The sequence below is a fragment of the Triturus cristatus genome, chromosome 4_1 (genome assembly GCF_964204655.1).
Source record: "Triturus cristatus chromosome 4_1, aTriCri1.1, whole genome shotgun sequence".
NCBI lineage: Eukaryota > Metazoa > Chordata > Amphibia > Caudata > Salamandridae > Triturus > Triturus cristatus.
In genome coordinates, this window is record NC_140585.1 from 72,549,469 (window position 1) to 72,564,781 (window position 15,313).

General features: G+C 46.4%; 1 protein-coding gene across 1 annotated transcript in view; it reads left to right on the forward strand.

Annotated features, from left to right (window-relative positions):
- The window catches only part of SSH3 (slingshot protein phosphatase 3), a 207,182-nt gene that overhangs the window by 153,128 nt on the left and 38,741 nt on the right, over positions 1–15,313 (forward strand). The window contains exon 5 of the mRNA XM_085651623.1: positions 13,281–13,352. Coding sequence (XP_085507749.1) covers positions 13,281–13,352 — 72 coding nt within the window. The remainder of the gene's footprint in view (positions 1–13,280; positions 13,353–15,313) is intronic.

Consider the following 15,313-nt stretch of genomic DNA (forward strand, 5'->3'; position numbering starts at 1 on the left):
ACTGCTCCCTGGAACCTATGACGCTGCACTGCATTTAGGAACCTATGATGCTGCACTGCATGCGGGAATCAACAACGCTACACTGCACCTGGTAACCCACAATGCTACACTGCATTGGGAATCTACAACGCTACACTGCATCTGGGAACCTACGATCCTACTCTGCACCCAGGAACCTACGACCCTACACTGCTCCCTGTAACCTATGACGCTGCACTGCATTTAGGAACCTATGATGCTACACTGCATGCGGGAACCTACGACGCTACACTGCACCTGGTAACCCACAATGCTACACTGCATTGGAATCTAAAACGCTACACTGCCTCTGTGAACCTATGATGCTCCGCTGCATCTAGGAATCTACAACACTACACTGCACCCGGGAACCCACGACGCTACACAGCATCTGTGAATGTACGAATCTACGCTGCATCTGGGAACCTACGATGCTTCACTGCATCTAGTAATCTACAATGCTACACTGCACCTGGGAACCCACAACGCTACACTGCATCTGTGACTGTACGAATCTACACTGCATCTGTGACTGTAGGAATCTACACTGCATCTGGAAATGCACAAATCCACACTGCATCTGGGAATCTATGACGCTACACTGCACCTGGGAATCCTCAATGCTACAATGCATCTGGGAATCCTCAATGCTACAATGCATCTGGGAATCTATGACGCTACACTGCACCTGGGAATCCTCAATGCTACAATGCATCTGGGAATCTACGACTCTACACTGCATCCGGGAATCTACGACTCTAAACTGTATCTGGGAACCTACGATGCTACACTGCACCCAGGAACCAGGACCTCTGTTTTGCACCTTATCCAAAAGTGGACCTTCAGATGACAAACCTGAACATAGATTGCTAGTGGCTGAGATCAATTCAAGCATTCCATCCATCGCCTTGTTGTTTTTGCATTTGACACACTAAGTGTTCTGGGTATGCCCAGACGTGGGTCCCAGACTCACTTTGCCACTGGAATCAAACCATACCCAGCTGCGGAGCCTATATCAAGCTGTAAACCAGTCCTCGGGCTGCAATGTTCGATTGGACCCAGGCATATGCAAATCAAGCTGAGGTAGCATGGTGGGTCAAAAACGACGGATTGGGATGCGCGCTTGAGCTATTGCCGGTGCCGGAGATAAATTGATGCATTCCATCCATCACCTTGTTGTTTCGGTTGACACCAGGTGCGCCGTGTATGCCCAGACGTGGGGCACATGCTCACTGTGCCACTGGAATCAAGCTACACCTGGCTTAAGAGCCCTAACTCGGGTGAAACCAGTTCTAAAATGATTGTGTTTTGGTTCAGGAAGGAACTGGCCTGGCAGTTCGGGCTGGACTGTTCCATGGGGAGCAGCGTCAAGACTGATTTGCAGAGGCTGGGTCCAAATTGAGGTGGCATAGGGAGCAAAAAAAACTATTATTTGGGATGCTGCCCAAGTGATTGCCAGTGGCTGAGATGAATTCAAGCATTCCATCCATCACCTTGCTGTTTTTGTCTTGTCGGGCCAGGGAGCACCTAGAACCCAACCTGAGCACAAAACAATTGGCCCCCCTCTTCAGAAGAACCCTGTAGACCAAACTCTTGTTTGTGCCTGGTGGATACTTTCTCCGTTTTACAAAGTGTGTCCTTTAGAAATTTATATCGAGAATCTCTTGGAAAGCACTCTGCAGGCTAAACGAGTGCGAGAGTTACACTCTCACCACTGACAACAGCTGCGATCTGCAGGTCGAGTATTCAAACCCTGCCGGGCCAACCCGGCCATCCATCCTTCCGAGGTCGGTAAATTGAGTGGTATTTAATCTGGTGACAAGAACACTGGTTTATATTGCTTAAAGCGGACAGTAGAAATATGGAAAGAAGTGCTTTATTTAAAATATATATATATATATATACTCCTTTAACTTATTTGTTTGAAGCATTTCAAATGAGAGTTTTTATCTTTTCCCCCTTAACATTTGAAAACAAGCATTGGCACTTTTGGGACCTTATAAGTATTCAGTTATGCAGCATAATATCCTTGGTGCAATAACATCAACTGTTGCATGGCTAAAAACTTATAAGGATCCAAAGGCGAGACCTATTGGCTATGCCAATGCTTGTTCTCTATGTAGGCTGCTGCATGGCTGGCCCGCTTGGCGAGGCTCGTTCACGTGCCTGGGCCTCGGAGGCGCGCGCACAGCGCTCACCTTTTGCCCACTTGTGAACTTTTGTGCACTGTGAACCAGAACTCCTTTCACTTCCCGGCTCTGGCTCTGTAGTCAGCCAACTGCTACCTGTTTGTCTTAGACGCAGCTGTGGTGGGTGGGAGGGCGGAGCACAGAGATGAAGAGACAGCAGGTGAATAAATCCATTAATCGGATTTATGGTGGTTATTTGTGCGGCACTGGAATGTGTTTATGGCAGCACCGGTATGCATGGGATGACGAAGACGGCGGGATCGTGACATTTCACAAGACTGGCCTCAGTGTGTCAGGAGTGTATTTGAAGGGACAGGTGTGTTTATGATTTCACACGTGCTGCTTGTGATGGGGAAATTAAGCTCAATCTGGGGCATTATCTCCCGGGGTGGGTCGTGATAGGGGACCTGTGCACTGGTACGTTTGTGTGTGTGTATTCATGCCATTGTATAAACTGGGTGTCGTAGCACAAGCGATGTAGTATATTTATAGTGCCTGAAGTGTTTACAGGATAGCGCCTACCATCACTACAGTGCTTAGAAAGGGACATATGTACACCAGTTTGTGCATGACCTCACTTATAGATTACCCCCACCCCCCGCGCGAACCCACCCGCCTGTTTTGCCAGCCGCGGCTGCATAAGCCCGCCGATGCCCCTTGGCCAAGTACGCGCTGTATAAAAACTACAAAAAAGGCAGTTGACCTGCCTTTCAGGTTAGCACATTCTGTTGTCTTGCTCAAAAAGATTATATGCGGAGGGCTGCAAAGCGTTTGAAAATTATACCAATTTTTCATCCTTGCGTTTAATTTCACTTTGCATAGATCTTCACTCGTTTATTTATTTTGCATGTTTGTTGTCAGTTTTTGTCTCAGTCAAGGTTTGCTAACTAACATACATCGACACAAGTTGCCTGGATTTCTGCCCTACCACTTTCAAATGTCACCAGCCGCCACTGCAATTCTGGCTGGGACATTGCGGGAAGAGACGTGTACATCTTTTTGTTTATGCGGTAGGATAAAAAAATCCCACGGTTACAGCACTGATTTTGCAGTGCGGAGTGACAACACTTATTCATACGCAAAATAGATTATCTTGTAGTTTCAGTGCACTTGACGTTTTGCCAACTATATTCCGTACCTAGATTACGCACTAAACTGTTTCCATGGCAACTGAATCCCAGTCCAAACATCTGGTACCTCAAACAATCCCATTTACTCTATCTGGTAGCGCGTGCAAACTTCAGAAATAGTAACTTGCAAATTTCCAGTAAGGAGCATTTGCTGACACAGAAGCGAATACATTCACAGGGCGAGGTACGGATATACTAGACTTTCTTAGTAGTCATCGGCCACATTTTCCAATTTGTTTGAACCACACAAGAAATTACAGGAGGAATTATTTACACAACTCCTTTTATAAGCCTTAAAAACAGGAACCTCAAATAAAGTAATTTACACAACTAACCTTACTAAAGATATACACAACAACCGCAGTTCAAGCAATGTTGATGCATGCTAAATGTTTTTTTCTGTTTGAAAAATACAAAACATTGTCACGAAAGCCTTAGTCGTTATCTGCATCCACGTCAATCGGGGGTAGCCAGAGGTAACAGATGCTAGCCTGTTATGCCATGTAGCTCTCCTGGCACGCCACTGGACTCTGCAGTCAAGAAGTAAGCCGTATGAAAAATAGTGAACAGGGCTTTAAAATCTGTTTACATTCTGAGGTTCCGGTGCATGCCCTTCAGAAAGCAACTGGTCGGCTTATGTGCGTGAAAATGGTTAGACTTGTGATGTCACTGGGGTAAAGGGGTGGGTAGTGTCACATCCGCCACAACCTGACATGGCTGGAAGAGAGGCAGATGAGTCTGTGTCCTTGAAGGCACGTCTGGTGCGAGGCAGTGTCAGCGCAAGTAGACACTGTACATGTATGTGGTGGATGCAACCTGTGGGGGCAGTGTCAGTACAAGTTGCCACAAGAGGATAAGTAGGTAGTGCCAGTACAAGTTGACAGAGGGCCGGTAGTTGGTGAGTGCGACCTGAGTGGGCAGTGTCAGTACAAGTTGCCGCAAGAAGATAAGTAGGTAGTGCCAGCACAAGTTGACAGAGGGCCGGTAGTTGGTGGGTGCGACCTGAGGGGGCAGTGTCAGTATGTCAGGCAGAAAGGCGTTCCTAAGTGATGCTGGCTGGCCTAGCGCATGGCAGCTGCGCACGTGCACGCTCACGTGCACGCAAGAGCTAGGCCAGCCAGCAGCACTTTGAAAAACTCACATACAAAATGTCTCTCCGAGCAGTGCATGCGTGTTGACTCAGCAAGACCTAAATAGTTGCACTGTTGTGTAGGAAACGCCTTTACGCTTCACCTAGGTGCCCCATTGTACTTCCTGGATTCTTGGCAGGGTGTCCAACCGTCTGTAAATTTCACGGACTGTCCATAATGTGGTCCTCCGATCCGTTGTCCGTGAGGATCCCTTTTATGGGCGCCTTTTGTCCGTAATATCTGGCCTGGCGGGAAGCAGAGCTGTTCCCTGATGGGGCCGCATCGCACTTCTCCTCGGAGCACAAGAGCAGCCCCACCCGCCCACTGTCATTCTGTCTGCCGCGGATTGTCACATACAGAATAACTACGGGCTAGTCCGGCTCCGAGGAAGAGCTTTTTAGATGTCTTCAAAGTTACACCACATGCTAAAGAGGAAGCGCCCTCATGAAGCTGATGAGATAACTCAGTGGGTTAAGTGCACAATGCCAGGGCTTGAGCAAGTCTCAGATTAGAAACTTGGCAGGGCTAATTCAATCATTAAACGCGATGTATGGGGACAAACTGCTTTTAGTTCTTAAGTATATTATTGAGTGCCCCTTTTACATTTGCATATAATTCACATTCTCTAAAACGGGAATAATTGGTAATATGATACAAGGTTCGCAGTTACCCACTTTCACTTCTCCAAAAACAGGTGGAAAATCTGACCGCCCCTCCATATTTATTTTTTAAATGGAAAGAAATTTAAAGTAGGTCTGCCTTTGAGGGGCTCCTTCTGCTTTTCACCTGTCTGGCTAATAGTTGTACAGATTCAGAACAGGAAGTGTTGAAAAAAAGTTAAAGGCTAACTTAGAATGCTTAAGGTAGCTTCAGACAAGCGCATGTTTTATACATCCGCATTAGTGTTTTCATATTGTATGTGACTGCTTTTATCAGTGAACCTAGAAAGCATCCAAGCAAGTTCTATGTTCATCCGTAAGGAAGTCTGGAATTCACTGGCTGCATTTGAATTTTTTCACAGACCACAAAATATGATAAAAAGACAGAAGATGAACAAAAAATAAATATGGTTGAACCCGGATTCAAACACCATTAAAATACATTTTGTAAAGCAGAAGTACTATATTCAATATATTTATTATACTCTAATGACATATGTGATAGACAGCTGCCAGAACCCATTAGACAGTGTGTCCGCGGCCCGCGTGCCCAATGACTGTAAGAGTGCATGGCCAGCACTGAGGATAGCGTCCGCCAGCCCAGCATGACCACAGACAGTGAGTGTAATGCAGCATGCATAGCCAGGACGGTAGACCGTGTCCGCCTGCCCAGCATGACCACAGACCGAGAGTATAAGGCAGCGTGCTTAGCCGGGACGGTACAGTGTCTGCCAGCCCAGCATGACCACAGACAGCGTGTAAGGCAGCGTGCATAGCTAGGACTGCAGATAGCGTCCACCAGCCCAGCATGACCACAGACCGAGAATGTAAGGCAGAATGCATAGCCAGGACGGTAAAAAGTGTCTGCCATCCCAGCATGACCACAGACCGAGAGTGTAAGGCAGCGTGCTTAGCCGGGACGGTACAGTGTCTGCCAGCCCAGCATGACCACAGACAGAGTATAAGGCAGCGTGCTTAGCCGGGACGGTACAGTGTCTGCACGCCCAGCATGACCACAGACAGCGTGTAAGGCAGCGTGCATAGCTAGGACTGCAGATAGCGTCCACCAGCCCAGCATGACCACAGACCGAGAATGTAAGGCAGAATGCATAGCCAGGACGGTAAAAAGTGTCTGCCATCCCAGCAGGACCACAGACCGAGAGTGTAAGGCAGTGTGCATAGCCGGGACGGTAGACAGTGTCTGCCAGCCCAGCATTACCACAGACAGAGAGTGTAAGGCAGCGTGCTTAGCCGGGACAGTACAGTGTCTGCCAGCCCAGCATGACCACAGACCGAGAGTGTAAGGCAGCGTACATAGCCAGGACGGTAGACAGTGTCTGCCAGCCCAGCATTACCACAGACCGAGAGTGTAAGGCAGCATGCATAGCCAGGACGGTAAACAGTGTCTGCCATCCCAGCATGACCACAGACCGAGAGTGTAAGGCAGCGTGCATAGCCGGGACGATAGACAGTGTCTGCCAGCCCAGCATTACCACAGACAGAGAGTGTAAGGCAGCGTGCTTAGCCGGGACGGTACAGTGTCTGCCAGCCCAGCATGACCACAGACAGCGTGTAAGGCAGCGTGCATAGCCGGGACGGTAGACAGTGTCCGGCAGCCGTTCGATCCCACAGCAGGGTGTGTAAGGCAGAGTATACAGCAAGGACTGGGGTGTCCACCATCCTAGCGTGTCCATTGCCCAAGGAGCGTAATACTGGGACTGTACCCACACAGTAAAGTTGTGCACTAAGACTGCATTCGCCGCCCTCACGCTTCCTCTGCTCTCACCAATTAGCAACATCCTATGCGTACCGCTTTACAACTCACAATTGCATTCGGATATGAGATGCTAGTAACAGTCCATCCGAGCAGATCTTCTGACCACTTGTCCCACCAAACATGCCTGCTCAGGACCATGAACTGTAAACAAAATATCAGACAGGACAACGCAGTGCAGTAACCATGTAATAGATTATGATCATATGAAATACCACAAAAAGACCTGCACGGTTGCTCAAAGCTGCAAACATACCCAAAAACGCAAAGTGCACGATTGTCTCAAACTAATAGAAACTTATTTTGACTTGTACTTCTGTTTGTTGCCTATTTACTTACTGTTCTACTATTGCACGACCTCCTCTGATGTCTCTGTAAAAGGTACCTTTTGTCCCCAAGCTTCATCCTGAATTTTGACCTTCTGTCCTGAATTTTTGTCCTGCATTTTGACCCTTTGTCCTGAATGTTTACACTCACCGTCCTGAATTTGCACCCACGCCAGTTGGTCACCCCAATTCTTGGCCCTGGCGTCAGTGTGATCTGTACATCGTCCTGGTTGTGGAGCGACATTTGAGAGACGTGAAAAGGTTCTGCATTGATTTATTGTAAACATGACCTATGCTTTTCACACACACTGCTTCGTCTGTTGCCCTTATTTTATTAGTAGTGTGTTGGTTGAAGGCCTCTGTATACATACCTCCGGGACTTGCTTTTGACTGTTTGTTGCACATTGTTCTCTACTGTAAATTTCAGAGAGATCTAAGAAAGAGTTTTAAAATAGTTGTTCCGGCCTAGAAAATGTATCCATGACCAGGACGCCTATAACTCCATTCGTAAACTTGCTAATGTGGACTTGTGTCCTGCAGCCTTTGTTTACATTTTTACTGCTCTTAATAGGAGGACATCTTATTCATTATTGGAAGTTCTAACATATGTGGTCGAGTAATAAGGCGACATTGATTTTGACCCGCACACATTTAATAATGTTTTTAGTAAGGATCGTTGATTTAATTTTTATATTTTATCTGGAACAAGTTTGCACTTTATACACAGGTTCTGCCTTTTTAGGTCTCGCCTAGCGACGCAGCGCCTGCGCTGCTCGCTTGCGAGATCTATTGTCGTCGGTTTGGTTTTGGAAGTGGTGTTGGTGACCGCCCTGTCTCCCCTAGGCCCCGACCACCAAGACTGGACTCGTCTCTGTTGCTCGTCATGTGCGCCCCAGGCAGTGGCCGTGTCAGCACTTGAGGTTGGCACGTTGTGTCCTTGCCTCACGCTTTAGCCCCCCTTCTCTGAGAGGCTTAGTAGTAAAGAAGCGAAATATCGATATTGCGTACTGGATGCTGCACCAAAACATGGTGCATGCTGGAATTTGTAGGAAATATGTGCAGTGGATGAAGCATACAGAATGGATATTTTTGCTCGACTTTCTTCTAATAATTAATTTTTTCTGCCATATCACTCAGAGAGGTTCCCTCCTCAGCTCTCCTGAGGACACGAAGACTGTGGCGTAAGAAGGATCTGCAGAGAGCGACTCTGTGAATCGCGGTGCAGTGACTAACCTCCGCTCCTCTCCCCCCTTCTCTGCCCCCACCCAGCTGTAATTGAGAGCCAGAAAGCCTGTATTTTTCAGCCGCTATAATTTGAAGGAAAAGGAGTTCAATATTCGACTGCTGTTTTCGTCCTGTAAGTTTACGCTCCGAACCATTGCATAGATTTTGCACTCTGCAGCTGAAAGTCCGTGGCTATGTCAGCTCAACATGTTAATTAATGTGGCCGCTCTGGTTTTCGCACTCACTGACAGGCCTGCTGTCCTCATGCCCATCCCCCAACCTCTCTGAACATCAGCTGGCGATAGCAGAACCGGGGCCGACGCTCAGCCAGCGGTCCCAGGGAATAATAGGGTAGGACTGGGACAAGAGCTATGAGAAGGCGGGGGCATGGTTTAGTGGTTAGCTGACAGTGTGTACGTCAGAATATGAGTATTAATATCCCGGCTTCTCCACTTGCACATACTCTACTGTATCATTCAGGAAAAACATCTTGGGCCTCATGTAGGTAGCCATATACCGGTCGGTAACGGCCGATTTTCGGTAATTATACCGTTACCGACCGGTATATTGGCTATTGGTATGTAGGGGGTCAATTTCTGAAATCGGAATTTACCGAATCGGTAAAACTACCGAATCGGTAAAATTACCGAATCGGTAACGTTACCGATGTGGTAATTTTACCGATTCGGTAATTTTACCGAATCGGTAAATTCCGATTTCAGAAATGATATGTAGGGGGAGTGTGTGTGTGTGTGTTTATGAGTCGGTATTTACCACCAACTTTTAGTTGGTGGTAAATAAGTAATGTATGTGTGTATGCATTTGGAAGCGCGTAGCAGTGTGCAATGTGGCATACATACATGCCCTTAGGGCATGTATGTGTGCCACATGTGCACACATGGCCGAATCAGGGGTGCAACAGGGTGTCAATGTGACACCCTGCCACCCTTGCATTTTCTCCACCATTACCGAATCGGTATTTACCGATTCGGTAATGAGGCATACCTTCCCCTCAATGGGAGGGTATGCCTCATTACCGAATCGGTAAATACCGATTCGGTAATTACCGAATTGTAACGAATCGGTAAAAAATACCGACTCATTACCTACATACGAGTTACCACTTCTAAAATACCGATTCGTTATCGTTCGGTATTTTAGAAGTGGTAACTGGTATGCTACCTACATGAGGCCCCTTGTGCTTTAGTTTTCGTGTCTACTGTAATTGTACCAGTCCTTATTAGATCTGGAGTGAGTCTGTGGCTGAGAACACGACCGGAAGTAGACAAGGCAAATACCGCACTGGTTTATGGCAGAGGTTCAAGTGCACTTCTGAGCGGTCTGTGCACGCTGAAAACGACGCTTTATGAGTCCACAATCATTTTACCCTCTCTCACGCGCGCACACTCATACACACGTATTCCTCACTTCTTTCACTTCCTCTATCCTCCTTTCTCATCTCTTTTTGTTGTTTCTATTTCCTTTTCTCTCCAATTTCATCATTCTCTTTCATCTCCTCTCTCCCTCTCCTTTCTCGTAGATCTTTCCTTCCTTCTATACCTCACTCGCTCATAGATGCGTACGTTGCTTTCTCCTCCCTTTTTCATTGCCTTATTTCTCGTATTTCTTTATTTAGCGCTCCCTCTTCCTATCGTTTTGTCCACTTTGTTTCGCTTTCACTTTCTTTCACTCCCTCTCTCTCCCCCCTCACACGCATTCCAATTTCTGGTTTTGTTTTCACTTTTGGACTTTCTTCTCTTCCAGGCTGTCTCACACAACACAGGTCAATCAGACAAACGCTTCCACGTGGTCTCTCACGCACACACACATGCACGCGCGTACACACACACACTTTTATTTGTTAATTACGCACCTCGCAGAGTAACGAGACCCAATGCTTTCTCGTATGTTATGCACAAATCGTGCAGACACACAAACATACCTACATACAAACACTCGCACACGCAACAAAAACTTTGGTAACAAAAACAAACGTATACAATCTGGATAAAACGTCGTTTTTAATAAATGTTTTTATTCAGTTATTTTATCCAACTACCAGACATGAATGCACACATTTATGGTATAAAACATACGCAAATCTTAAGCACAATAATAAATACCTTGCTCGATTTTTTTATTTTATTTATAGAATATATTTTAATACAATAAAGGCATTTATTCAACTACCCGGCATGCTTTTGTTCATTTGCCTCTTTTGCCAACCAAGCACAATCTATATGTAAATAAACAACCATAAGGTTCCATATAAACGTATATTTTGTAATATTACATGTTCACATAAACTCACAAAACACGGGAGTCGGAGCTCTCTGCCACCCCAGTTTCCGGGCAGAAAGAACACTAGCGCCTAGACTTGAACTGTGCGCGCCTCTCAGTTGCTGCTGGTAGAGTAGACATGAATTTAAGAATCCTCTCCGCTACATACCGGTGTGAGTAATTGAAGAGATGGGCGGGGCCATGGGCCGGAGCCCTGCCCACCTCACATGCACTAAAGTTATCCCCATTAATGGTATCAATTCACCCAAGTGCCAGGAGTAGTGTGGGAATAAAGCACGTGCAGGGGGTAGCCAAAGGCGGGAAACCTCCTAAACAACGAAGTTTTAATTACGACTCGCCTGAACAACGGAGTCCGAACAACTGCAAATCCTGAACTTCGAAGACCTGAACAACGAAGACCTAAACCACGACTTTTATTAACAACGACTCCCGGACTACTCTCCTCCGCCCCCCACGCCTTTAGGAAACTTGGAAACGGCAGTGACATAATAAATTGAAAAACTCTATGCTGCTCCAGCCATGGCACACAGCATCTGCGCACATACACACAAAGGGAATTTACACCAGGTAATCCTCCCAGTTGCGCACATGGCAAGGAAATGGCAGGGTTTCCATGTCCACAAGAAACACCACATGCAACCTATACTGCCATTGTCACTGCCAACGCAAAACCAATATTTATGGTTACGGCATTGCCAACAAGTCACCTGCTAAGGACAGCTTGGGCAACACATCCAAGTACCTGCACGAGGCAAAGAGCCATTGGAGTGTGCGGACAGATCGTCGCAGTGAGTAGCAACCAGCTAGTATCTTCTGTTTATTTTCCTTCGAGTCGGCTCTTCACTGCTGAGAACCCGTGGGCGTTGCAGCTGCGCGCTTTGAGTCATACGTGAGCAGAAAAAGACAGGCTCCAATTGTTGACATGTCTTCAACAGCTTCTCCGCCAGTGCTTATTTGAACAGGTTACTGGGGGTTTAAGTATGTTAATAGGAGGGGAGTTCGCAAGGCATGGAATTCCCTAGAATTAGGGGGGAAAGTGAAAATGAAAAAAAATATAAGTGCAAAGTCACTCACAGTGTTTACGGCTGTCGGCGTCTCATTGGAGAGGGAATGAAGGGTGTTAAAATATACGTTGACTTAAATCATCTAATATTATATTTATTTTATTTAAAATAACAGATATGCGGATTAAAAAGAACACAGTGGTGAAAATGGGTAATGAGCGATAGAAAAATATTTCGTGGAAGTATTATTACAATAGCGCCATCTATTGGCCAGTCACGAGGTGGATTTTTTCGTGGTTTAGGAAATCGTTGTTAAAAATGTAGTGGATTGGCATTGCTCGTTGTTTAGCCTACGTGGTTTAGGCAGTAGTTGTTCAATCATACATCCGCCTGGGGTAGCAGTGACTGCCCCCTCCCCTCCGATTCCCGACCAAGCCTTGCACTCAGGCGCTAGCACCAGGGAAGACGCCCGTTCGAGGCTCACTTTCCACACTGTGAGCAGCTCCTCCTTCCATCTTTTGAAAATTACCAATGGAGCCCTGGAAACATTTGTTGTAACCGACGTGCAATGCACACGAGCTGCACTATCTGTCACTAGAGCATAACGCGCACCTCCAGTCACGACCTCATACGCAGTGAACGGTGAAATCCCAGCAGATACGCAGAATATTAGCAGCGCTCTATCATTTCATGGCCGGAAAGAATCTGAAAACCGAGCCCTCAGGTGGGAGGGGACTTCCGGTTGGGCGTGGACAAGGAAACGTGTCATTATTGTGACACTGTCGGTCCTGCCTCAGGCTGTAACAAGCATTTGCAATGCAATAGGTCTCGAGTTTGAGAGAGTTTGAGCTATTGGCATTGTAAATGACAATGCCTTTTATTTATGCGTTTGAAAACCTGCAAGCTGTGCGTAAACAAGCACTTTGTACTTATAGGCCTTGCTTATGAGAAGCAAGGCTGGCTGTCTCTTTTACTGCCCGCCCTGCTTCTCGTAAGCAAGGACTATACGTACAAAGTGCGTGTTTATGCACCGCTTGCAGGTTTTCAAAACAAATGACTAAAAGGCATTGTCATTTACAATGGCAATAGCTCCAACTTTCGCAAATGCAAGACTTAGTGCATTGCAAATGCTTGTTTATATTTCCCTCGGGCAAGGATTTAAATATTGCAATAATTACACGTTATTTTATTTTTTTTCTCTGCGAATAGATGCTCAAACTTGAAAGAAATTATGATCTTGTTAGGTGACCTGGTTGAGAATGACGGTTTATGACATGCTTTTCTGTATATCACTGAACATCATATATATTTATAGCGATGTCTCCCAGATAGATTATGACCCGGTTTCATATTTAATGTAGTTTGTTTTAACCTTTAATATTTACCATGATTTTATTGAAATATTGGGGTGTATTTTACTGTACATTATTGTACTTCAGTCCGTGATTCTTTTATGGATCTTTTTTATCAGAGTAAAGATGAAATAAATGATTTTTCTTTTTTTAAACTTTTTTCTTCCTTCCAGGTGCAACCACTGTACTATCGGGATGGTCCTACCCGTGTGGAGCAACACTCAGGTTTTCCTGGATGGTGATGGGTATGTGTTGGCCATACAATAAACTGAAGCCACACGTTCACAACTTGCAGCTCTGTCACACTGGGACGTCAATAAAGGAGGGAGGTTAAACAAGCATTGGCTAGCCAATAGGTCTCGCCTTTGGGACCTTATAAGTGTTTAGTTATCCAGCACAAAATCCTTGGTGCACGAACATCAAGTGTTGCATGGCTAAACACTTATAAGGTCCCAAAGGAGAGACCTATTGGCTAGCCAATGCTTGTTCTACCTGTTCTCCTCTTCGCCACTTTCCCTCCCACCTTCTCCCCATTTCACCCACTCACCCCCTCTCTTTCACCTTCCCACCCCTCTGATCACCCCTTCTGCCCCTGCTCCCCTGCCCGTCGGCCTCCCCAGGTCCGTCTCTATATATCCCTGTGCCACTTCGCCCCCACATGTCTTCCCGTTGCTGACCCGCTCGTATCTCGCCTTTCACCCCCTTCTCGCGGCCTCTGTACCTCTCGGCACACCCGGCCACTTCCTTCCAGTCACATATGCTCCCTCTGGCCTCTCTTCTCTTCCCCCATTCCTCAATATCTCTCCCAGGCCTTTTGCTCACCCCCTTTCTTCTTCCCCATACCCCCCTGCGCACTGTGAAAGGTTCACAAAGCAGTGGAGAGACACTAAAATGTGTATGAAAGACAGGGTGTGCAGGAAGAAAGTGCAAGCGTGGGATGAAGGTGAGAGAGAGGGAAGATCGCTGGTTGGAGAGATACAGAGAACCAAAGAGGACGGAGAATAGAGAAACAAGAAAAAGGAAAATGTAGGGAAAGGGGGCTTGAGAAGAAGAGTATAAAGTTGGGGGGACAAGAATAAAAGCCGCAAGGGGCAGATACAGAGGAGAAACTGTGATCGGGCATGGAGGGGTCGCGAAAACCTTCAATGAAGATCAGAGTTTCAGAAAAGAGAAGGAAGAATGTTGAACAGAAAGGAACATAAGGGAGTGCCGACTAGAAGCTGGAGAGGGCGTGAGACAGAGAGAAATGGAGAGAGAAGGGGGGGGCAGAAAGTGAAAGGAGGAAATAGCGAGATACACAGAGAAAAGTTGAAATAAAGATAAACAGGTGGAGGGAATTAGAGAAAATGCAAGAAAAAGAGGAAGTGAACTCCCGAAAAAATGACCGGAGAGAGCAGGGAAGGCTAGTGTAATTACATATGAAAAGAATGAGAGAGAAATTGTGGCTTAAGCAGAGAACAGGGAGAAAAGATGGCGAGAAAGTAAAATAAATCATAGAATAGACGCTAGATTGGTAAAACAAAAGGAGACGAGAGACCGATGGGTAGAGAGACAGAAAAGCAAACAAGCACTGAAACACAAGCAGCAGCTGTTTGCTCTTTTTCAAAGCACACACTTGTGCTTGTGGCACGCTGCTGCGCACTCCCGCAAGCTGTATGCCGCCACAAGCACGAGTATTATGCTTGGAAAAAGCTGTACGACGGCTAAAGGTCTCCTAATCAGCGCATGTGCGCTGCGTAGGCGAGACCTAAAAAGGTGTATTTCCCATCACAATTCCCAGAGGAGTTTTCGTTCTCCAAAGAAGAAAAAAATGAAGAATGTAATTACACCAACTAAGCTTGAAAGTAGAATTTGGTTTGGTGTAAATCCATCCAGGGGCTTTTGCGAACTTAGTTTGAAACATTTTCAGTGGGTTTCAATGGGTTATGGGTCAGAGACAACTGTATTGTTAATCTAATGCGGCCTGAGGACCGAGGGTTGTAGACCTTCCAAAGACCCAAAATTAAAAAATAAACAAAATATCAAATCTGATCGGACGAGGGAGCTTTTTCTCCCATCAGCCATTTCATGTTTGAAAACTCAAAGCCGGATCCAAAGCTCTGATTGGCTCCCTGCAGCCGCGTAAAGTCTGCTGCAGCTGCCATGACAGCCCTTGGCCCTCGAGTCCTGAAGAATAAATTGAAAACCGTCAATGGGGCAGGGGCAG